We start from the raw sequence: 23,054 nt of genomic DNA, 5'->3' as shown, positions 1-23,054 counted from the left end.
GGCCCCCCCCTCACATGGCCCGGCCGCGCGAGCCACGTGCGCGCTGTGTTTACGTTCGGCGGCGCGCGGGCGCCGGTTGGCTGGGCGGGCGCGTGACGCGACATTACATAATGGGTGCTGAGGCGGCGGCGGCGGGCGCGGACACGTGAGGCCGCTCGGCTCTGTGACCCACATTCCCCGGGGCCGCAAGATACGTGGGGGCGGGCGCGCGCCGGCGGGGAGCGCCGCAGCCTCCCGGGAGGCCCCGCCCCGTCGGAACCCTCTGGGCTGTGACGTGGCCGCGATTCCCGTCTCCCCCGCGGGGGTGCACACTGCGGAGGAGGCCGCGCGTGCGTCGGCCGCCGCCTACTCCCTGCCGGGAGGTGACCCAGACGCGAGGAACCCGGGCCGGGCAGGCGCCTGGGGGTGCTGCAGCCGCAGACCTTGCGGATCCGGAGGAAGGGAGGGATGCGGGGCGAGGGTGCGGCACATCAAGAGTGAGATCCTGGAGCGAAGCGTGGGGCTGCCGGGATGGGAGACCTCGGAGCAGCGCCCGGGGCGGGCAGCACCGGCACTTAAGAGCCCGCCTCGACATCGACCCCTCCCCCAGAAGTTCCCTCTTGGACGCTTTATACCCCCAGAAATCTTAAAAACAGCTCGGGAGTCACCTTTGGGCCGGGCCTTTGCACACTGTAACTGTGGTCAGGATGACTCAGGTGATCGTAGGTGACTCTCAGACCTTAATTTAAAATAGACATACCTCACTTAAAAAAAACCTTTTCAGTCTCATGTTTTCTAAACTTCATAAAGACATTTTTAAAATTCCTGTTACATTTCCTGTTTATTACGGAATGATACCTCATTCTGTCCCCTATTGATGTGCCCAAGTGATGGCCCTTAGACCTGAGGCAAATGAGGTTACAGAAGCAGCCAGTTTGGTTTCTGTTATTTGAGTTCTGTGCACTTCTAAAAGTCGTGCCTTGGTAACAGTAAAAATAAAGTCGTTTTCTCACTGTTTTGGTTACCCGGTGCATATTTAGCCTTTGAGGGTATTTAAAAATATTTAGAAACTCTGTCATTGAAGTAGGCTTTTTACATGATAGAAATTTAGGTTCAGCTCTTTTGTAACAGCCTTCAGCGTGAATTCTTCAGGCTTTGCAACCTCATTAGGTGGGCTAGCTCATGTGAGTAGAAGTTTTTCATTCATTTGAGCCTTCCAGGAACATGATTGGTTTTTGTTGTGTAGTTGAACTCAATAGCCCAGGCTGGCCTCAAACTCAGCGAACCTCTTAAGTGCTGGCCTGCAAGCACCGCTGTAATCATTGATTATACAAGTTCATCTGGGTGACTTAACTTCTCCCTGTCCTTTTCATTTCTTCCGTTACAATTCGCAGCCATACTTTATTTTGCCCTTTGGGTTGTAGTGCTCAGAAGTGAATAAGCTCCAGTGGAAGTTGCCCTCTTTGCTTTGGACACTTCTGTAAATGAGTTCTTTGGCAGGCTTAGTGTTTTTTTGTTGTTTTGTTTTGTTTTTTGGTGGGTTTTTTTTTTTTTTTTTGGCATGTTGCTTTGCTGACTCAGTAACCTTGCCATCAACTAGGACTACTTCATATGAACTACTTTGAAGCTGCATTTCACCCATTTTGTAGGAATTTGCGATTATCATTTTTAAATTTTCATTTGTTTGGCGTCAAGTTCAAGGCTGTGAAAAGCCAATACTCAATATATAAACAATTTCTACCATCTGTCAGATCTTTGGTAAGAATTCTCTTCAACTTCAGTTTGTTGTAACGTTCACCAGGGTGGGGCCAACTCAGCGCTGTGTGACACACCTCTGGCCCTTCCTTGTATGTAGGTCAGTATCAGTTGACAAGTTCAACCATTATTTGATCTTATTCTGTAATTCATGACACTGTTTCTTCTGCTCTCCATGACATTCAGATGTGAAGTAGTTAAGTGTAAAGGAAATGGTACATTTTCTCACAAAGATTTTGAATATACTAAGTTTTCTAAAAAGTGACTCATTGCACAAACTTCATGACTGTGCCTATACTTCAGATTTTAAAATTTAGGAAAACAAAAAAACCCAAAACAAAACAAAAAACAAAAACAAAAAATTTAGGAAAACATTCCTACACAGTCTATTCTTAGGTTTACAAATACGTAATCTATGTTTTTCCAAACTTGAGGATGTGAGGAGGGAATCAGGGTTAAAAGGGTGAAGAATTCCTCACTTGGAGAAATAGCAAAATAATAGGAAAAAATCAGAAATGAAGTACTAAGTTGCTTGTCTGGTTATTGGGATTAAAGGAGTCAGAAGGTAACGTGGAAATAACCTGTGGAGAAAACCACTGGGTCCACTTGACAACTTAAAAAATGAAAAAAAAGAAGAAATAATAAGGTGTTAGTGTTGAGTGATTCTGATTAAGGTCTTCTAGTATAACCATGGTCAAGTAATAATCACCAGTATCTGTTGAGCACTTACTATATGTCAGGCCCACTACAGGTATTCCCTCACATTAATTCTGTGAAGAGGCAGGAGGATCGCTGAGAGTTGAAGGCCAGCCTGGGCTACAGAGTGAGACTCTTGTTTCAAACAAAAGAAAACAAAAATAATTCTGTGAAGGGAGGAATAGCTGACACCATCTTAAAGATGAGGGGCTAAATAAATTGAATTTAAGCAACTTATTTAGGCAAGCTGTAGAGCTAGAGCAAGATTTGAATCCACAAACTCCATTTAGGGAGCACAAAGTGTTAAGTATTGCTCTGTAAAAAATGTTAGCCCAGGGGCCAGGGATTTAGCTCAGTGATTCCGCTGCCTGCCCCGCAAGCGCAAGGACCCGAGTTTGATCCCCTGGTACCAAAAAAAAAAAAATCTGAAAAATGTTAGCCTACATACCATTTGAAGGTGTGCACATAGCTGAGTGGTCCTGTCTTTTGGGGTTGAAGGGGATGTTTATGGATCTGTGTGGGTTGCAGTTATGGGATCATAGCTGGTGGGAAGTGACTGACACCTGCAGCCTCCCAGTTCAACATTTCTTTCTCTCTCTCTCTCTCTCCCTCTTTTTTTTTTTTTTTGATACCGGGGATCAAACTTGGAACCTTATGCTTGTGAGACAGGCGGTGGAACCACTGAGCTACATCCTCGGCCCCAACATTTCTCTTTTTAAACCTAGTTGCTAGTTAAGCTGACTTTTTTTCCTCAGGCACAAGTTACATCTTTGCTGCCTTTTTCTAGCAGTTTACATAGAGCCAAAAGTACTGTTTATTTTACAGAGTAAAACCTACTTATTTTTGTAGTTGCACTTAAAAATCTTACATGATACATTATTTAATAATTTGTATGTTCTTATAAGTCCCTACTTTGATTTTTGTCATCTTTGCTGTTGTATCTCTTGATCTCTGCCCTCTTGTGCATTTGTATGATCCTCAGCATTTCAGTTATTTGTGTGAGATACTGCTTACATTAACAAAGGGTTTCCTCAGAAGGTGTATAAAGCTTTTCAGGGAAGGGACCATGTTGTTCTCCAGCCTCCTGACACCTGGGACACAACTGGAAGTTTAGTATCAGTTAGATATGCTTTTTCATCCTGTGAGGTGAATTGTTCATAACCTACCTTTTTTTTTTTTTTTTTCAAATTGCCCAGCCTGGGGTCAGACTTCTCCTCCTCCTTCAGCTTCCTAGAGTGCTGCATAACCCACTTTTAAGATGAGAAAACTAAAAATTTTCAGTGGTAAAAATGTTTTGTTTTAAGCCACAAAGCACAAAATAAACTTGTGACTTGATGTCAAGCATTCTTTTCAGAGAAACTACAGTATGTGCAGGAACAGTGCTTCTCAGCAAGTACAAAGTGAATATTGACTTTTGGCTTGTCTGAAGTTGACCACTGGGTAAGCCTTAGCCTGGGAACCTGGCCTAGTGCCAGGGTCCCTTTCAGCTAAAAATAGAGAAGATTCTGCTTTAGGTAATTTTAGCTTAAGGCCTCCAAGAAGTACATTTTGCCTGGTTTTGGAGGTGAGGTGTTGGGACTTGCTGATTTGGTGATTTTACTTTTCTTGCTTTATTATCAAAAACTGTTTGCATCTGGGCATGGTGGCAAATGCCTGAAATCCCAGCACTTGGGAGGCTGAGGCAGGAGGATTGTTGTGAGTTCAAGGCCAGCCTGAACAACATAGCAGGACCCTTTCTCAAAACAAATCCAAAACAACAAAAAACAAAAAGCCCAAAAAACAAAACAAACACTTTGCAAAATGCATTTCAGTAATCTCTTTTATTTAAAAAAATTTTTTTGGATTTTTGAGACAGTCTTGCTATGCAGTTCACACTGGGCTTAAACTCACTATGTAGCCCAGGCTGGCCTGGAACTTGCAGTGATCATCCTGCCTCACCCTCCCAGGTGCTAGGGTTACAAGTAATCTCTTTTCTAAATTAGTCTTGTAACTGGAGGATATGTCCATTTTATGTACGGTGACTCAGGTTTAGAGATTTTGAAAGTGACTTACTGGCTCAGGCCTCACATAATCTGTATCTAGGTTGGACAGACTGGACTTTGAATTCTGCCCCTGCTATGTAGTTGCTATGTCCATTCACCTGTGTGAGCTCTGAGTTCCTCATCTGTGAAATGGGCTAATGGAAGTCAGTTTGCAGGGTTTTGGTGTTTTTTTTGGTACTGGGGATCGAACTCTGAACCTTGCGCTTGCGAGGCACAGTTTGCAGGTTCTTGTGAAAATAAAGTGTGATGTGGAATCGTGTAATTTTATGCTTGGTATCCAATAGGGATGTCATGACTTGTAATGTTACCTCCTTTAGTTGAGGAACTACTTTCTGTGTTCCTTACTTTCTAGGAAATTAAAATTTAACCCATTTGGATTGCTAAGATTGGTAGGGATGTTGATAGATTGGTGTCTAGTAGAATAGATGCCCCTCCAACAAACAAACAAAAAACCTGAAATCACTGTTGAAAGTCTTGGTGGTAGGATGCAGCAACTTCTAGATGAGTTATCTTTGATTCTGTGCTTTAGTACAAATGCTTAAACTCCCTAAAGAGGATTTGGAGCTTAACTGAATTAATAATAGCCAGCACTTTTTTCTAGGTTTGATTTGGAAACTTTTGCAAAGGAACTTGTGTTTTTGGTAACTAATTTAAATACTTCCACTGGCCATTTAGTGTTTTTTAAATTTTTTTGGTATCAGGGGTTGAACTCGGGACCCTGTGCTTGTGAGGCAGGTGGTGGAACCACTGAGCTAAACTCCTGGCTCCCTGTTTAGTGTTTTTAAACAGTTCTAAACCATCTGCGTAGCTTTGATTCCTAAAAGTTTATTCTGGAGCAGAAGTAGTCGGAAGATCTTGTTACATAAAAGACTGATTCAAATTGCTGGTCCTTTGAGGAAAAACATCACTTTATCATCTTTTATACTTCTAAGGTGTTAGGTATGGATTTAGTGCCCAAAGCACTGCTACAAAAAAGACAAATAACTGTGAGACATTCCTTTGGGAGTTTATGGTGTACTAAGAATTAAGTTTTTCTTTGAAACCTATTCTGAGTGGGGATAGGTATAAGAAATGTAACAGTTTTCCGTCATTGAAATTTCTCATGGGAACATCAAGATTTCTAGAATTTTGTAAAGGCAGATGACTAAGTGTTTTACTCAGTAACATGGCATTTGAGAGGTTTCTAGGTTTTCTCTTGGTTCACAAGGTATTAAAGATATTTGGACAGTTGTGTCAAGTAAATATTACCATTTACAACTATGGGCAAATCTGTGTTTGAATTCACTGACGGTATCCATTTTTTAAACTTCATTATACAGTGAACCTGGTAAAAACACATGTTTCTGGGTGTACCTTCTTGTCTGGACAGGGGCTTGGGAACATGGATTTTAAACAAACACCAGGTAGTTTTAGTGGTACTGTATATATTTTACATAGTTTCTCTTGGTGATAAACTCAAAGCTGGGGTGCTTTTTCTCCTTGTGTTTAGGTTATTAGGAGCTTTTAGTTTTTTTTTTTCCTTTGTAGATTTTTTTTTTTTTTTTGAGGCAGGATCTTGCTGTGTAGTTCAAACTGGCCTTGAACTCACTGTGTAGCCCAGGCTGACCTTGAACCTATGGTGATCCTCCTGCCTCAGCCTCCTAAGTGCTGGAATTACAGGCATGCACCACTCTGCCAGGCAGCTTTTTAAAATCAGTAGTAGATAAAAGAACAGCCCTTGGTCATTTCACTCCAGATGAAGTAGTTGGCTTGTGGCAGTGTTCCTCAAACTTTAGCGTGCATCCGAATCACCAAGAGGACTTGTTAACATTTCTGAGGAGGGCTAGGGACGTTGCGCCTGCTGAGCGTGTGCAAGGCCCAGAGTTCAGTCCCTAGTATTGAGGGTAAAAATGTTTTTGATGCAGTAGATCTGGAGTGTGACCTGAGAATTTGGATTTCTAACAGATTTCTAGGTTATAGCTGATGCCCCTGGTCCAGCGCCTCCCCCCCCCCCCCAACTGGTGGCTTCATGTGTGCTAGCCAAGCACTCTACCACTTAGCTGTGTCTACCCTTCCTTCCCAAACTTTGAGAATAGTTGGATTGTAGTTAGGGACCATATTTTAGGAAAAATAAAATTATGAAACTCTAGTTTCTCCCTGGGCAAGTGAGATGTACACAGGATAGCATGTGGGAAGTGGGTCTTTCTGAGTAGAGAAAGAGCAGATTCACACCTCCAGCCTCAGGACTGATGCCAGTGCATGCTTTAATGATGGGCATAATGGATAGGGGTTATTTATTTTTTGAGGCAGGCTCTTGCTGTGTAGTTAAGTCTGGCCTGGCCTTGAGCTCACTGTGTAGCCCAGGCTGGCCTCAAATTTGCAGCAATCCTGCTTCAGCCTCCCAGGTGCTGAGACTATGGGTGTGTGCCACCACACACAGTGGGATGTTGATGAACTTGTGAACCATGTTTGGAGAGTAGGTCCATAAAGTGTGGACTGGCGCCAACCTTACACTTGTTCTTTCTCTCTATGTGTTCTTTCCAGGCCCTTTAACATGTTATATAAATAATGAGTCTGCGTCCATAAAGAGGTGCTTAGCGATGAGTCTCTCTGTAAGTCCAGTGGCAGAATGAGGTGGAGAGGATGGAACTAGGGATTAGTGGATTGTCGACAGCTATGTTCAGGGTGCATTGGAACAGAAAGATTTGGGAGCGTCAGCTATGAGAGGTTCCCTATTTGAGATAAATTATTGTAACTGGAGTTCCAGATGTTAGCATTTGTTCCTGATGAACCTATGTTTCAACTAAATGCTGGGGCAGGCCAGTGATGGACTCACTGTTTCTGTCACTGTCAGAGGAAGGTGTAATGGAGGAGGCAAAGAGAGGACCAGAAACATCTCTTTGCAGCAAAAGAGTTTGTTTACTGGAAGCTGTGAAGTCTCTCAGGGATGTTTTTTCAGCCTTCTTAAGAGATTAGGAAAAGAAAAGCCTTAGGTTTGTGCTCAGAATAACCAGGCTAATGAATGCCTTCTCACTTTTTTAAATGTGTAGAGTTACATGTGCTTTGAACTTTATGGAAGCGGGAAGAGTGATAGGATGTAACGAAATAAATTCCTTTTTACTTTTGCTGTAAGCAAACCTTTAATACTGTAGTCCCGTTTCTAAAGCCAGCAACTTTATTATCAATTCAGTAAATTAATATTTTCAGATTTGTAAAAGTTTTTTAAAAAGCCACATGTATTATCTTGCATCTAATTGTCTGATTTCCCCTGATTTCTAGGAGGTGTGATTGCCTATATCAGCTCTTCCAGCTCAGCCTCTAGCCCTGCCTCTTGCCACAGTGAGGGTTCTGAAAACAGTTTCCAGTCCTCCTCCTCTTCTGTTCCATCTTCTCCAAATAGCTCTAATTCTGATGTCAATGGTAATCACAAGAATGGTGATCTCTCCAATATAGAAGGCATCCTGAAGAATGATCGAGTAGATTGTTCTATGAAGACAAGCAAGTCAAGTGTTCCTGGGATGACAAAGAGTCATAGTGGTGTGACAAGTAAGTTACCTTAGTAATTTAAAGATCACTGCAATTAATTGCAGATTGGGTTTATTTTACCACCTTAGATTTGAGAGACCAATGTAGTTCTGGCTATAATTTGTACTCCCTTCTGGATAATCACAGATCAGTACTTAGGAAGAAATCAATGATGACTGTAGAAGTTAACATGTTTCTCCCAGGATGCTCCCTTTTACATTATTCACAGTTACCTTTCTTCTGGATTCCTAGTACTGAATCTTGTTTCTAGAACAGTATTAGCTTGTGGGAAAGGATTTCCTCTGATGACATTGAGGTTGGGAACATTTGGGAGTAGGAAACAAAGCAGCATTGGGATAACCAGCGGGTGACTAGTGGGATTGGACTCCTAAGTGAGTGTGGAGGTAACAAAGACTGTGAGAAGGGAGGGTAAAGAAGGAGTGGGACCTCTTTAGCTCCTGTAGGTGAACTGAATAAGTTCAGGTGCCTGTGGAGACATTTCTTTGCCTTGTTTATTAATTGATTTTCCCATATCTCTTTGTGTTGTTTATTTATCAATTTCTCTGCTTGAACTGTAATTTTTATCCAGGAGAATTGTTTCTTAAGTTCTGGTTGCATATTTGGTATAAAGCAACTACAAATTTACAGAATTGCAGTGTATGTTTAAAATCACTAAGGAAGGGGAAAAAACCCAACTCTGAGGTATTTTTGCAGTTCCATAAGCTATTTTTAAAAAGTGATTTTCTTTTATTTGTTAATTTGCTGTAGAGATTTTCCTTTTACATTATAGAAGTAGACATGTACATTTTTAAAGAAAGCACTCGGAAGCTGAGTGAAACAAATATCAGTTGGAAAGAAAAACATTTGAAATGTTTCTTCCAGCTTTTCACCTCATGTCTGTTTGTGCTCTAGAATTCAGTGGCATGGTCCTACTGTGTAAAGTCTGTGGGGACGTGGCGTCAGGATTCCACTATGGAGTTCATGCTTGTGAAGGCTGTAAGGTAAAGCATGCTTTTTTTCCCTTAAACTACTGATAACTGGGATTATTAAAATTGGGATTAGTTTTGCAAATTTCCACAGTTGATAATCTAGGAGGGAGAGACAAGTCAGACATTCTGGTTTTAAGCATTTAATGAAGTATATAAAATAACTTTTTTGCGGGGGTGTTGAGGATTGAATCCAGGGCTTTGTACTTGATAGGCAAGTGCTCTTCCACTGAGCTGTATCCCTGGCCTTTTTTTTTTAATTTTGAGACAGAGTCTTGGTAAGCTTGCCAGGCTGGCCTGGAACTTGAGATCCTCCTGCCTTAGTCTCCCAAGTGGCTGAGATAATTCCAAACAAGATATTCTACATCTTCCTACTTATAACTAGAATCAGTCAGCAGTCAGCACCCACCTTCTCTCACATATGGTGTAATCCTTTTTTCTGTTACCAAAATTTAATATGCCAGACACATGTTCTTGCTGTTTTCTGATTTCAAGCTAGAAACAGGAATCTAGTTTGGCTAGGGCTGGAGATTTAGCTCAGCGGCACCATGCCTGTAGGCGCAAGGTCCTGAGTTCAATCCTGGGTACCGCAAAAAAAAAAAAAAAAAAGTTTAACAGGTTGTAGTAGTGGGTGAACTGTATTTTCTGTAGATATGGCTTTTTCCTACTGTTTTTTTGTTTTTTACTTTTTTGGGGTTTTTTTGGAGACAAGCTCTTGCTATCTAGTCCAGGCTGGCCTGAACTAGAAACTCACTATGTAGTCCAGGCTGGGCTTGAACTCGCAGTGATCCTCCTGCCTCAGTCTCCTGCATGCTGGGTTTATAGCCACGCACCACCACACCCGGCTTCTATTGTTTTAAAAATTGTGTAAATATTGCTTTAAAAAAAAACCCCAAAATGTGAACTGGGCATTGGTGAGGTAGGCTTCATGCTCACATTATAGCTAACAGAAGCACAAGCTGGGCCAGGGATTTGACTCAGTGGTTCCACCACCTGCCTTGAAAGCGCAAGGTCCCGGGTTCGATCCCCAGTACCAAAAAAAAAAAAAAAAGCACAAGCTGAATGAGATGAATGGTGTATTTTTTTTTTTTTGTGGTACTAGGAATCGAACTCAGGACCTTGGGCTTGCCAGACAGGCTCTGTGCCATTGAGCTACATCTCTGGCCCCTGAATTTTGTATTCTTGATAAATACACATATGTACTTGTTCAGTATTTTGTTAAAAATACATTTTGTTTTGCTCTTGCAGTGTCTAAGTCAAGTGTATAGTATCATAGTAATAAAACATAAAAATGCTAAATCCCACAACTGCTTAATAAAGATTTATGAAATGTTTAGTCATTTATAATACTCAAGGAAAAGGCAGCTTAAAATAATTTTGGTGATTACTGGGAATTGAACTCAGGACTTTGTGCTTGCCACTGAGCTAAATCCCTGGCCCGATTATGTTTGTTTTTGTTGTCCCTGGAACCAGTAAGCTGGAACCCTGTGAGGACACAGTGTACTTAACTTGTTAGCCTAGTAGTAAAGGCCACTGTTCGTAGCATCTGGCTGGGAACTAATTTCTTTGATCATTGGCTGGTCTGTGGGTGTGTACTTAACACCTGTTGGTGACACAGCCAGGAGCACCTAACATGCATGAGAGGCCTTGCCAGTGCCAGCAGGTAATGATCTAGGAAAGACCAGCCTCTGTCAGTGCAGTTCAGGGTCCTAGTGAGGGAATTACAGCTATCAAACACGTTTTTCTGTCAGGTTTCTAAGGATCAGCCATTCATTTGTCAAGAGTTCTGGAATTTGTATGTGATTACAAGTATGAGATGAAAAATGTGGCTGCAGGTAAGGTCTGGTAAGAGGGGCAGTGTAGTATGGGAGGTCCATTGGTTAAGAACAAAGAGTCTTGGCCCAGGGATTTAGCTCAGTGGCACCGCCCCTGTTTCATAAGTACAAGGTCCTGAGTTTGATCCCCAGTATCAACAGAAAAAAAACAAAACAAAGAATCTTAAAATGGATGAAGGATTTTGTTTGGCAAATACATGTCACATCTGTTTGTCGATACTAGTAAGAACTCAGTTACAGGACTGCGGATTTAGCTCAGTGGTTTCGCCCCTGTGTGTCAGTATTGTATTTCTCTCTGTTCTAAGCCAAAATTATTTCCGAGGTACCTAGTCATCTACTAGATAAGCATAGGAACAGTGCTTATAAGGAATTCATCTGCATGTTTTCAAATGAATAAGTAAATCTTTTGTCCTTAGGGTTTCTTTCGGAGAAGTATTCAGCAAAACATCCAGTACAAGAAGTGCCTGAAGAACGAAAACTGTTCCATAATGAGGATGAATCGGAACAGGTGTCAACAGTGTCGATTCAAAAAGTGTCTGTCTGTGGGGATGTCAAGAGATGGTATGTTCCCAGTGCGAGGAGTATTGGAAAGTGTGTGGAGCTTAGCGTATGTTCCTCAGCACAGAGTAGAGTTATAAGCCAGTTACTGGTGCCCCTCTTGTGTTGAGGGTGAAGTAGACTCCAGAAAGCACATTTTGATGCTCTGTAGGACATTAAATTGATTAGTCAAATTTTGTATTACCAATTCAGAAACATCTTTGGATTCAACTATTTTTCCCTTACCTGTAAAAACCTATTTTTAGCTGGGCCTGGTGGCACATGCCTGTAATTCCAGCACTTCGTAGGCTGAGGCAGGAGGATCACCATTGAGTTCAAAGCCGGCCTGAACTAAATATTGAATTCTTATCTCAAAATAAAACAAACAAGAAAACACCCCATTTTTCTCCTTTACTACTTCACAATTTTTTTTGGTTACCAGAGATTGAACTTGGGACCTTGCACTGCCAGGCAGGCGGCGACACCCCTGAGCTAAATCCCTGGCCCATAGTTGACAGTATTTATTTATTTATTTATTTGGTACTGGGCATCGAACTCAGGACCTTGCGCTTGTGGGACAGGTGGCAGCACCACTGAGCTAAGTCTCCAGCCCATCTTGACAGTTTTTTAAAAAAAATTTTCTAAAAAAAGATTGCTTTTCTTTATATAGGAATTTTTGACTCAGTCTTTTTGATTTATTAGTATTACTGAAGGACCCATTTCTTATGTGAATTACCTATCAATTTTTTAGCTAGAGATGATGTACTTTTAGGGCACAGATTCTGAACACGTGCAAAGCAAATGCAAAATTAATATTAAAGTCTGAAGTGGAGGTGGCTATCTTAGTTCTGGCATAATCTATTCTTACGAAAAACAAAAGTTGTCCTAATTGTGGAGCTATAAGTATTATTTGTGAATAACATTGGAAGATTTGACGCTTGTATTTAAGAAGATAATTTCTGGATAGTCTCTGTAAGATGACAGGGATATGAGGTTTTCAGAGGGATTAGTCAAAAGAGTTTGTTAAGAATTGCTAACTGTTAACTTATTTATCTAGGGAAGAGTCATTTAAGCATTCCTTTTGGTTACTCTAATATCTTACTGATACAGAAGTAGAATATTGTAATAAAGAGCTTCTAGAATAGGAGATTTCAACAATTTAATGTATTTTTTAATTACCTGCAATTTTTTATTTTGTAGCACTAGTAAACTAGTGCTCTAATGATGGTGGATATTGGGATTGCTTTCCTCAAAATAAAACTGACATTCACTTGTATAAGAAGGAACTAGAGGTAGAGTATGAAACATGATAATATTGTCTTTGACAGTGATAGTGTTAGAGGCTATAGTTGGTAAGGCTTTCTTGCTGGGTAGTTATATTGAAATTTTTTTTTTTTTTTTTTTGGTACTGGGGATTGAACTTGGGACCTTCAGCTTGCGAGGCAGATGGCGGAACCACTGAGCTAAATCCCTGGGCCAAGTTATATTGAGTTTTTATTATCTTGTATAAATATTAGACTGGGAAGTAGCTTTTCGTCTCCTTCACTCAAGGGTAGGATTATTGGAACAGTATACCTTCTGAGACTAGCTTCTAAAAAAATGGAGGATAGCTGATCTAATTTTTATTTATTTCATTATTTTAATTAAAATCCAGCAAATTTACTGTCTAGTAACTGCAGTTCTGTTGATTGTGTGTATATATGTATTTAAAGAGATTTCCTTTTCTCTTTTAAGAAACCAGAAAAGAAGAGAGCAGGTAATTTAAGAGGGTTTGAGAGGAAGTTTAGAAAAATGAATTGACCTTTTTTTGCATTTTTTGAGACAGGGTCTCACTTAGGTAGTTCATGCTGGCCTTGAACTCACTATGTAGCCCAGGCTGGCCTTGAACTTGCAGCAGTCTTCCTGCCTTAGCCTCCTGAGTGCTGGGATTACAGGTGTGCACTGCCTCCTCTGGTGCTCAGCCCTGTTGATAAGGTGCAGTATAGTAATGCTGGTCTGCTTCAAACTGTGGTTTTCATTAGTTAGATTCATATTTTTTAGATTTTGCTTATAAAATACCCAGGAAATAAATCTCCTTACCTTTGTTTTGTGAGAAAAATAGAAAATTTTCTTTCCATTTTCCACTTCCTTGGTATATCAGGACCAGCAAATTTAGAAAAATTTGAGCTAGAGACATATAGACATTCTTTACTTGTATGAATAGAGGCCACAGCTACCAAAAAAAGTTTTGTTATTTTTTTTTTTGGTGATTGAACTCAGGACCTTGTGCTTGTGAGGCAGGTGCGGTGCCACTGAGCTAAATCCCCAGCCCTTAGTTTTGTTATTCTTTTGTACAGACATGTCTTATTTAGAATGTAGATACTAAATAACTTTTTTCTTTAATAGCTGTTCGATTTGGTCGTATTCCTAAGCGTGAGAAACAGAGGATGCTAATTGAAATGCAAAGTGCGATGAAGACCATGATGAACAGCCAGTTTAGTAGTCACTTGCAGAATGATACATTAATTGAACATCATGAACAGACAGCCTTACCTGCCCAAGAACAGCTTCGACCCAAGCCCCAGCTGGAGCAAGAAAACATCAAAAGCTCGCCTTCTTCCTCTTCTGATTTTGCAAAGGAAGAAGTGATTGGCATGGTGACCAGAGCGCACAAGGATACTTTTATGTATAATCAAGAGCAGCGAGAAAACTCAGCTGAGAGCATGCAGCCCCAGAGGGGAGAACGGATTCCCAAGAACATGGAGCAATATAATTTAAATCATGACCATTGTGGCAATGGGGTGAACAGCCATTTTCCTTGTGAAAGCCAGCAACATCTCAGTGTCAATGGACAGTACAAAGGGAGGAACATAATGCATTACCCCAATGGGCATGCCATTTGTATGGCAAATGGACATTGTATGAACTTCTCCAGTGCTTATACTCAAAGAGTATGTGATAGAGTTCCAATAGATGGATTTTCTCAGAATGAGAACAAGAATAGTTACGTGGGCAACACTGGAGGGAGGATGCATCTGGTATAGTGAAATCAATTTTTTGCTCACCTTGTATCAAGGAAAGCTTTGCAGGTTTTCTTTTATTCAGGGATATGCCACCTTGGGAGTGGGTCAGAAAGCCTAAAGAGAAACCATTAGTTTTGTACAGTATTTTACTTCAAATAATTTTAATAAACAACATTTGTTGAAAGACCTGATTTCATACAAAGCTAGGTACAAGCATGTGATTTAATTGATACTGCGATTGGGATGAAGATTTTATATAAAATATGATCTGTACAGAATAGGTCCTTTAATTCTCAGAAATCCCTTTGCAAATCAAGTATGATTAATGAGCACCTTATTAGCTTTGGTGTTTTCTCAGCTGGGGTAATCTTTTAGTTTACCATAGTCAGAAATTCTATGATTTCTATGGAGAGAGGTTTTTTTCTTCTTTTTGTTTTGAGACAGGACCTTGCTGTGTTGCCCAAGCTGGCCTTGAGCTCCTAGGTGCAAGCAGTCTTCCTTCCTAGTAGCTGGGACTACAGGCACTTGCCACTGAGCCCAGGAGAGAGAGGTTTTTTTTTTAACTACTACAAAAAGCTCTTTGGGGGCTGGGGATTTAGCTCATTGGTTCTGGCGCCTGCCTGGCAAGTAAGTGCAAGGCCCTGAGTTCCCAGTACCAAAAAAGGAGGGAAAAAAAAGATCTTTGGATATAGAACCGAGGTATTTTATTGTTTGAGAATTTAGGAATATTAATTTATTAGGCTAATTTCTAAGGACTTTTCTCGTACTTCATCCTATGAGATAAGTTATTCATATCATTCAAGTTTTTTTCCATCAAATACTACATTTTACATGAAAATTCAGTGTTCATATTCAGCCAAAATTTCATCAAAAACAGCAGTTCTGAATGATTTCCAGTTTATACCATGAGGTCCTTTGGTAGTGCTTGGTATTTTCTACTGCCAGGTAATTAAAGTCTTCTTTTTTCATTTTCAAAATAGTTGACTCTACCCCAGTCTTCACGTTCGATTTTTTGTCCCTTGCAAGTATTTGATTTCATGGATCTATGAGGTGACCTTATATTTTATTGGTCTTAGTGAATTCCACGAAGAAGGAAAAATTTGTAAATATTTAGGTTCTGATTTCATGATAGTCTCCATGGTTTTAGAATCATCCCATTCCTGGATCTTGTATGGATTTAATGACAATTTAAAGGCTGGTTTTACTAATAAGAGTAGACAGTACGTTTCGTAATCTTTTTAGTTTTTGGCTTCCTGTTTTTCCCTCCCTCAGTCAGTTCACATTTAGAAGATGCACCTTGTATCTGCAGTCACTCTTGCTTAATTGAACAAGTGGAGGTCAGTGGACACACCATTGTTAATGAAACAAGGATCAGTAAGCTTTTTAAAAAAGTACCTTACTAATTGTTTTGGAACTTATAGGTTGTCATTTTGCCTATTTAGAAATAAGTGAGTTTTGAAATATTAACTAAATTAGACTTGGGTTTTAGGCCTGTGACTAGGATAAGTCACTATACCTTTCAGAAACACTGGGTGTGGTGGCACACGCCTGTAATCTCAGCACTTGGGAGGCTGAGACAGGAGGATTGCCATAAGTTCCAGACTCTTCTGGGCTACACAAGTGAGTTCAACGCCAGCCTGGACTACATAGATCCAGTCTCAAAAAACCAGAACAAACAAGCCTCCAAAACCTTTCAAGTCTTATTTTCTCATGTAAGGAACGATAGTTATGGGGTGGGGTTGTAGGACAATACTGGAGTGCTTGCCTACCATGCATGAAGCCCTGGTTTTGTTCCCCACCACAGCAAAAAGAAAAAAAAAGATAATTATCATTGGTTATTACTGAGTTGTGAATCAGACCAATGTGAGTTGTTTTGAAAACCATGTGAACCACTATATACTGCCATAAGGTGGTGGCAGTGTGACAAAATAAATTCTTAAACCTGTGCAATAGGTTTCTGAAATAGCTTATCATAGATAGGATTTTTGTTTTGGCTACCTCTTTTATGATAAGTAATTGCTATGTAAATTAGGTTTCCTTTTTTAATGTAGAGGTTAAGTACTTCATTATACCTCTTTTATTTAAATGTCTAGTCATCTTTCATTGGCTAGAAGTTATTTTTAAATTGTAAATTGAAAGTTTTTATTTACATATTTACTGCCTTAGATTTCCTATATTAAGGTGAGCAGCCAGAGGAGAAAGGATTAATAGATTTTTACTGTGTTTGGTGGCTGTTTCACATTGGAGTTTCCAATGACTGAGATGCCTTTGAAATTTCTTTACCACATCTCAAAATTTTTAAGAGTTTTTTTGTTTTGTGTATACAAGGTTTGTCCAATGAGTAAGTCTCCATATGTGGATCCACATAAATCGGGGCATGAAATCTGGGAAGAATTTTCGATGAGTTTCACACCAGCAGTGAAAGAAGTGGTGGAATTTGCAAAGCGTATTCCTGGGTTCAGGGATCTCTCTCAGCACGACCAGGTCAACCTTTTAAAGGCTGGAACTTTTGAGGTAGGTTTTATTTATCCTGAATATTGATGTAGGACATGTAGAGTCTTATTTTCTGTGATGTTTTCATTATTTTCTGAGTATTTATATAGTTCAGAGTCTGAAACTACCAACAAAAGAATAACCATCTCAGGATTTCAGAAAGAGACTAGGTAAATGCAGAGTTACTTAGGACTTGAAATATAGGTACTCTAATCCCCAGCATACGAAGTATATGTATAGTTCATTGTTGTTAGGTATAGATTTGTTGGTTTCTGTATAGTGTAGGACACCTGCAGAAGCCTGGTATTTGCTATGTTCAGTAGAGAATAAAAAGGGAGAATAGAATGTGGGTTTTGTCTTTTAGGAGATTGTAGAATATTGGAATTTATCAGATATCTCTAGTGCTACTTCAGGTCCTCTCATCCTTACCAGGCTTTGGGATCCTTGGCTCCTTACTCTCCTCCAGCTTCTCTTGCAGGAATGTGTTCTGCCTGGGTTCTGGGCAGGCACTGCTGCCACCTTGGGCAGGACCTGTCAGCCACTACCTTTCACTTTCTGTCTGCCCCAGGGGTTCCCTCTTGCTGCTGAGGCAGGAGACACTTTGGGTCCTGCTTGGAGCTTACTTAAGCATAACTGAAACTAGGTGTGAGAAGTTGATGATGGACCAGATTTTTTTTTTTTGTACGGAGGATCAAACTCAGGCCTTTGCACTTACAGGGCAGGCAGCAGCACCACTGAGTTAAATCCCCAGCTGGCCCTGGTCCAGATTTTTGAACCTGAACCAGGGCTTCATTTTCATTTTCCCTGGTTGGTCCCACAAGATGGCGCCATCAGTGCTTTTCATATTGAGCCGAGGCCTTCTGAGTAATAATACCCCCTAGTACAGGGATGGTGAACCTTTTAGAGCTTTCAGTGATAACAAATAGCTGGCTGCGGCACACGTGCCATAGGTTTGCTACCACTGCCCTAGTATTTGCTTACTCTTCTTCCCTGTCTCATTTCCTTCTCTTTACTCCTGTTTTCAAATGTGCCAGTTCACAACTCATATAGAAGCTTTTGCCTTAGACTGTTTTCTGGAGCACCTGCAGTAGAAGAAAGAACAAACCACACCCACAAATAAAACAGCTATGGAATAATTAAAAAGTGAAACTTACAGGATAGACTTTTCAGTTTGAAGATAAAAATTGCGCTTAAGATTTGAGGCCAGGTCCAGGATTTAGCTCAGTGGTGCAGCTGCCTGCCTGGAAAACTCAAGGTCAAGAGTTTGATCCGAGGTACCAAAAAAAAAAAAAGATTTAAGGCCAGAAGGGAAGTCAGTGATCAAGTTCAGTTTACCCATTGTGGGAGAGGTAACTATGACCTACCGAGCTGAATATACTTTTCTTTTTTTTCTTTTTTTTGGTACCGGGGATTGAACTCGGGCTGTTGCGCTTGTGCAGCAGGCGGCGAAACCACTGAGCTAAATCCCCGGCCCGAATATACTTTTCTTGCATTACCAGTAAATTCATAACACATCTGGAATTAGAACACAACCCCTGTACTCCAGAATGCATTCTTTCTACCTTGTGATTTGTCTTGGCATTGCTCTAAGGCTAGCACCATTCCATTTTCATAGCAGGCTCACTTTTTTTTTTTGTTAAAACAAGTCTTTGGGAGCATTGCAAAAGGAAGGTGTTCCTTTGATTATAGAAATGTAGAATATAGATGTTATCAGTTAGTGTAATGGAGGCTGCGCTGTAGGTAAGTAATACAATTTTTTTTTGATACTGGGGATCAAACTCAGGACCTTGCTCTTGCCAGGCAGGCGCTGTGGGCTGAGGTACATTCCCAAGCCCCAAGTAATATAATTTTTAACTGATTGGATTTTAATAGCAGTTATAACTTGGTGTTTGTGATAGTGGTCTTTGTGTGTAGTTGCTGGGTTATAGTTTCCTGAGGTAATCTAATTAGAGTTCATTTGTGTTTGCCTTGACTACATTTGTTGCTTTGATGTTTCCAGGTGTTGCTGCCTTGGAATATTATTCTTTTTACTTGGGGCACAGAGACCATGTGATTTGTATGGTAACCTAAAGAGTTTAATGCCTTTGGCCAGGGCCCATTTTTAAATTTCCTGGCATTACTGTTTGCTTTAATTTTAGGTTTGCATTTCAGAATTTTAGAGTTTCAGAGTGTCGCAGTACTCAAAAATATTTGCTGTTGGTGGCTAGATTTTTTTTTTCAAATGCTCACCTTGAAATGTTTATTGTTTTGGCAGAGAAGGTGGTTCCAGGTAAACATAAACTTAGTATCTTTTACAACTTTCTCTTATATTGAGGATGTTTCTTTTTCTTTTTTGTTAAATTCTTTTATTGGTACATTTTAGGCATACAACACAATTACATTTCTCATTGGGAATTGTACCTTTACATAATGCATCTTGGTTCTTATTTTTTCCCCATTCCTAGCCCTCCCTTCACTCTCTCCACCCTTCCCTATTTACAAAGACTTTATTTCCATTTTTTCCATTTCTCATCATTTTTCCTTTCCCTTCTTTCCTTCCGCCTGCCCCTCTCACTACCCCTACCCCTTTGGGCCTTTTCTTCCTATTTTACATTATCGATTATTCATTCTAATCATTGGTACATTTTAGGTATACAATATAATGACATTCATCATTGGAAATTTGGACCTTTACATAATCTCTCTTGGTTCTTATTTTTCACCCTTGCCCAGCCCTCCCTTCAACCCCTCCAGTCCTCCCTATTTACAAAGATTTTGTTCCTATTTTTCCATTTTCTCATATTTATCCCATTCCCTTCTATCTTTTCCCCTAGCCCTCCCACTTCCCCTTCCCCTTTGCCCCTTTTCTTCCTATTTCACATTACCTATTGTACATTTCAGTCCTTATTTACACTTTCAGTTTCTCACACCAGCGAAACTATTCGGTATTTATACATGTGTGTCCTATTTATTTCACTTAAGAGTATGGCCTCAATGTGCATCCACTTAGCTATAAATGTCTCTAATTTCTCATTTTTTATGGCTGAGTAGTACTCCATTTTATAAAAAAACCACATTTTCTTTATCCAGTCTCCGGTTGATGGGCATTTGGGCCGCTTCCAAGTTTTAGCTATCACAAACTGTGCTGCAATGAACATGGGTGCACTTATATCACTGTGGTATGATTCTTTTAATTCTTTGGGGAAGATCCCCAGCAGTGGAATAGCGGGGTCAAATGGGACTTCCAGTCCTAGTTCTTTGAGGTATCTCCATTACTGATTTCCACAGTGGTTGCACCAGTCTATACTCCCACCAGCAGTGGAGCAGGGTTCTTGAGGATGTTTCTTAATTGACTTGAATTCTGAGTGATTTCCTACAATTACTGTTGAACTTCTCCAAATACATTTAAATCTTTTTCTTTTTCCAGGTTTTGATGGTACGGTTTGCATCATTGTTTGATGCGAAGGAGCGTACGGTCACCTTTTTAAGTGGAAAGAAGTATAGTGTGGATGACTTACACTCAATGGGAGCAGGGGATCTGCTAAACTCTATGTTTGAATTTAGTGAGAAGCTAAATGCCCTCCAGCTGAGTGATGAAGAGATGAGTTTGTTTACAGCAGTTGTCCTGGTATCTGCAGGTAAACAGGATGGTTCAAAATTGTGCCACACTTGGGATATAATCAGTTAACCCGGTTCTGGCAAGCTATATGGAGGAAATAAAGCATAACAGAAAATTCTAAATTACATGAACCTATTTTTCCCCCCTTTTTTGGTACTGGGGATCGAGCCTAGGACCTTTGCACTGAGCTACATCTCCAGCCTTTTAATAATTTTAAATTTTGAGGTAGGGTCTTGGTCTTGCTGAGTCACTAAGTTGTGCAAGCTTGAACTCTGTTGTATCTTCCTGGCTCAGCTTCCCAGAGTGCTGAGATTACAGGCTTGCATCACTGTGCCTAGTTTTCTTTTTTATTATTTAAAAAATTTTTTTTATCATAGCAGTATAAATCAAGGTGCAGTAGTAATCATGATTTTTAAATCTAGGTCTTGCCTTTACTGCTTGTCTTTAGCTTTTCATAATTTTGCATGAGTATAAATATTTTGTGAGCTTGTTTTTTCCAGCCTTGTGTATCTCTAGGTATGTGGGTCAAATATCAGTTAAGTTTTAGTCATTGTGTGGGTTACTTAAAAATGTTAAGAGCATCAAGAGGCATTAGTATGATTTGTTGCAAAGATACATGATTATGTAAGTTGTAGCTTTAGTCCAGCTTTGCCATTGCATTTTTAATGTGATCTGGCTAATTTTATCCTTTTGGATCTCAGTTTCCACATTCTGTTACAGGAAGGGTTCGCACCATGTCAACCTAGTATGGTGTCAGTCGTTGGTTGAAGGAATAACCAAGGTTTTTGAGTCCTAACATTTAATGCTTAAATGAGTCATTGATGTTTTCCTCAAATTTCCCCGCCTTCTTGAATTTATATGGTAGTTATTTATTTATTTGTTGATTTTTTTTTTTTTTTTTTTTTTTGAGACAGGATCTCCCTGTGTAGCTCAGGCTGGACTTGAACTCACTATATAGCCCACATTGGCTTCCAGCTGGAGGTGATCCTCCTGCCTCAGCCTCCTTTGTGCTGGGATTACAGGCATGTGCCACCATTCCCGGCAAGTTATTTTTGAACAAAGTATTTCAATTCATAAAACATCCATTAAAGTGTGGGTCATTACTTACAGTAGCACATGGAGAATGGAGGCACTAATTTTCCTAAGGGCACCTAAGTAAGTGGCTTTAAGACATTTGTTGGAAATTTTACAGTGTTTTGACGTGACTATCAGTTTCCCATTTACCTCCTGTTCTGTAAAGGACACTGCTGTGAAAGTTATAAGTTTTGACCTCTGATTATCTTTGACTAAACTATAATCTTAAAAGAGCAGGTTTTTTGGTGTAACTGAAAGGGTCTTTATGTCAGTGGGATAAATAAAGACTTTTGCCATTTGGAAGTATAATTTATTTCCTTTTTCTGACCAGTTCTATCTGGATAACTTAAAAATGTGCTTATGACATGGAATGGTATGAAAAAAGTATGTCAGTAAGGGACACCTGTTTTCTTAATAACCTTGTAGTACCTCTTGAATTTTGCCTAGCATTTGCATGGTCTTTCTCTCTTGCTCTCTCTCTTTTTTTTTTTTTTTTGAGACAGGGTCTCACTATGTAGTTCAGGCTGGCCTTGAACTCACTGTGTAGCCCACGTTGGCCTCAAACTCATGGCGATTTCTCCTGCCTCAGCCTCCCAAGTGCTGAGATTACAGGCGTGTGCTACCATGCCTGGCTGCAAGTCTTAGGTTAAGGAATTAGTACTGGTTTGAGTTGATATCAGAGTAATAAATCTGCTTTTGTGAAACCAAAGATAATCAATACTTGTGAAATTTTTTTAATCTGATGAATATGCCTTAGGTACTCAGAGGAGACAAAAAGCATTTAACACACGAGCTTACTCTTTTTTATTAATAAATTTTATTTTATCTCCCCCCCTCCCAGCCCCTTCCCTCCCTGGGTACACAAGCTTACTCTTAAAAGTGTTTATGTTCTGTTTGGAGGTTACTAACAAGCTTTGTAGTACCACTGTGTAGTTCTGACTGAGATAAGTAGAAGTTACAGAAAGGAAGATGAGATCCCAGGGAAGCCTTTGTGGAAAGATGGAAGAGGAGCTGTCATTTGAAAGTTGGATTAGTAGATCTTCCTAGTTTGGAAAAGATGGACAGGCGTGAGAAAGCCTGAGAAAGAGCAGGGGAATGGGCAAGTGGCTGGAGCCTGGTGTGGCTGTGAAAGAGGGGGGACATAGAAGGCTTGAGAGGGTAATACAAATTAGGGGCTAACAGCTGTGAGGACTGGGCTTTAAGGGAAGTCGGAATCAGGGAAATTTTAACCAAACTCTGGGCAGTGAAAGGTCAGTGTAACTTCTGAAGTAGAAGAATGGTCAGGTGCAAACTGAGCACTGTTTGACATTAGTTCTGCATTTTTATCATGGGTGAATTAGATGGGCAAGTCACTAGAGCTGGGGAGTCAGATTGAGAGGTTGCTGGAAGAACATGGGTAAGAGGCAGTGGGGCAAACTCCTAAAATAAGTTAGGGCAGGTGGGGATGAAGTAGTGTCTTCAGAGACAGTTCAGAGAAATGAAGGCGAAGGGTTGAAGGAGAATGAAAAGTATGCTGAAGCCTGGTTACTTTCCTTTATATTTTCTGCCAGACA

At 40.3% G+C, this 23,054-nt stretch overlaps 1 protein-coding gene across 3 annotated transcripts in view; it reads left to right on the top strand.

Moving 5' to 3' along the window:
* The window catches only part of Nr1d2 (nuclear receptor subfamily 1 group D member 2), a 32,428-nt gene that overhangs the window by 725 nt on the left and 8,649 nt on the right, over positions 1–23,054 (top strand). For 2 of the 3 annotated variants that reach the window (XM_087181448.1, XM_087181446.1), the window contains exons 2-7: positions 7,731–7,997; positions 8,889–8,977; positions 11,214–11,358; positions 13,720–14,351; positions 16,665–16,850; positions 20,236–20,446. In XM_087181448.1, coding sequence (XP_087037574.1) covers positions 7,940–7,997; positions 8,889–8,977; positions 11,214–11,358; positions 13,720–14,351; positions 16,665–16,850; positions 20,236–20,446 — 1,321 coding nt within the window. In that variant the 5' untranslated portion in view covers positions 7,731–7,939. The remainder of the gene's footprint in view (positions 1–7,730; positions 7,998–8,888; positions 8,978–11,213; positions 11,359–13,719; positions 14,352–16,664; positions 16,851–20,235; positions 20,447–23,054) is intronic. The other variant, XM_087181447.1, reaches the window with a different exon arrangement.

The sequence above is a fragment of the Heterocephalus glaber genome, unplaced genomic scaffold, assembly GCF_053883595.1.
Source record: "Heterocephalus glaber isolate CG9 unplaced genomic scaffold, H.glaber_assembly_v1.0 deba00001472, whole genome shotgun sequence".
Classification (NCBI taxonomy): domain Eukaryota; kingdom Metazoa; phylum Chordata; class Mammalia; order Rodentia; family Bathyergidae; genus Heterocephalus; species Heterocephalus glaber.
The sequence above is the reverse complement of the archived record's forward strand: the minus strand, read 5'-3'. Positions and strand labels throughout refer to the sequence as shown.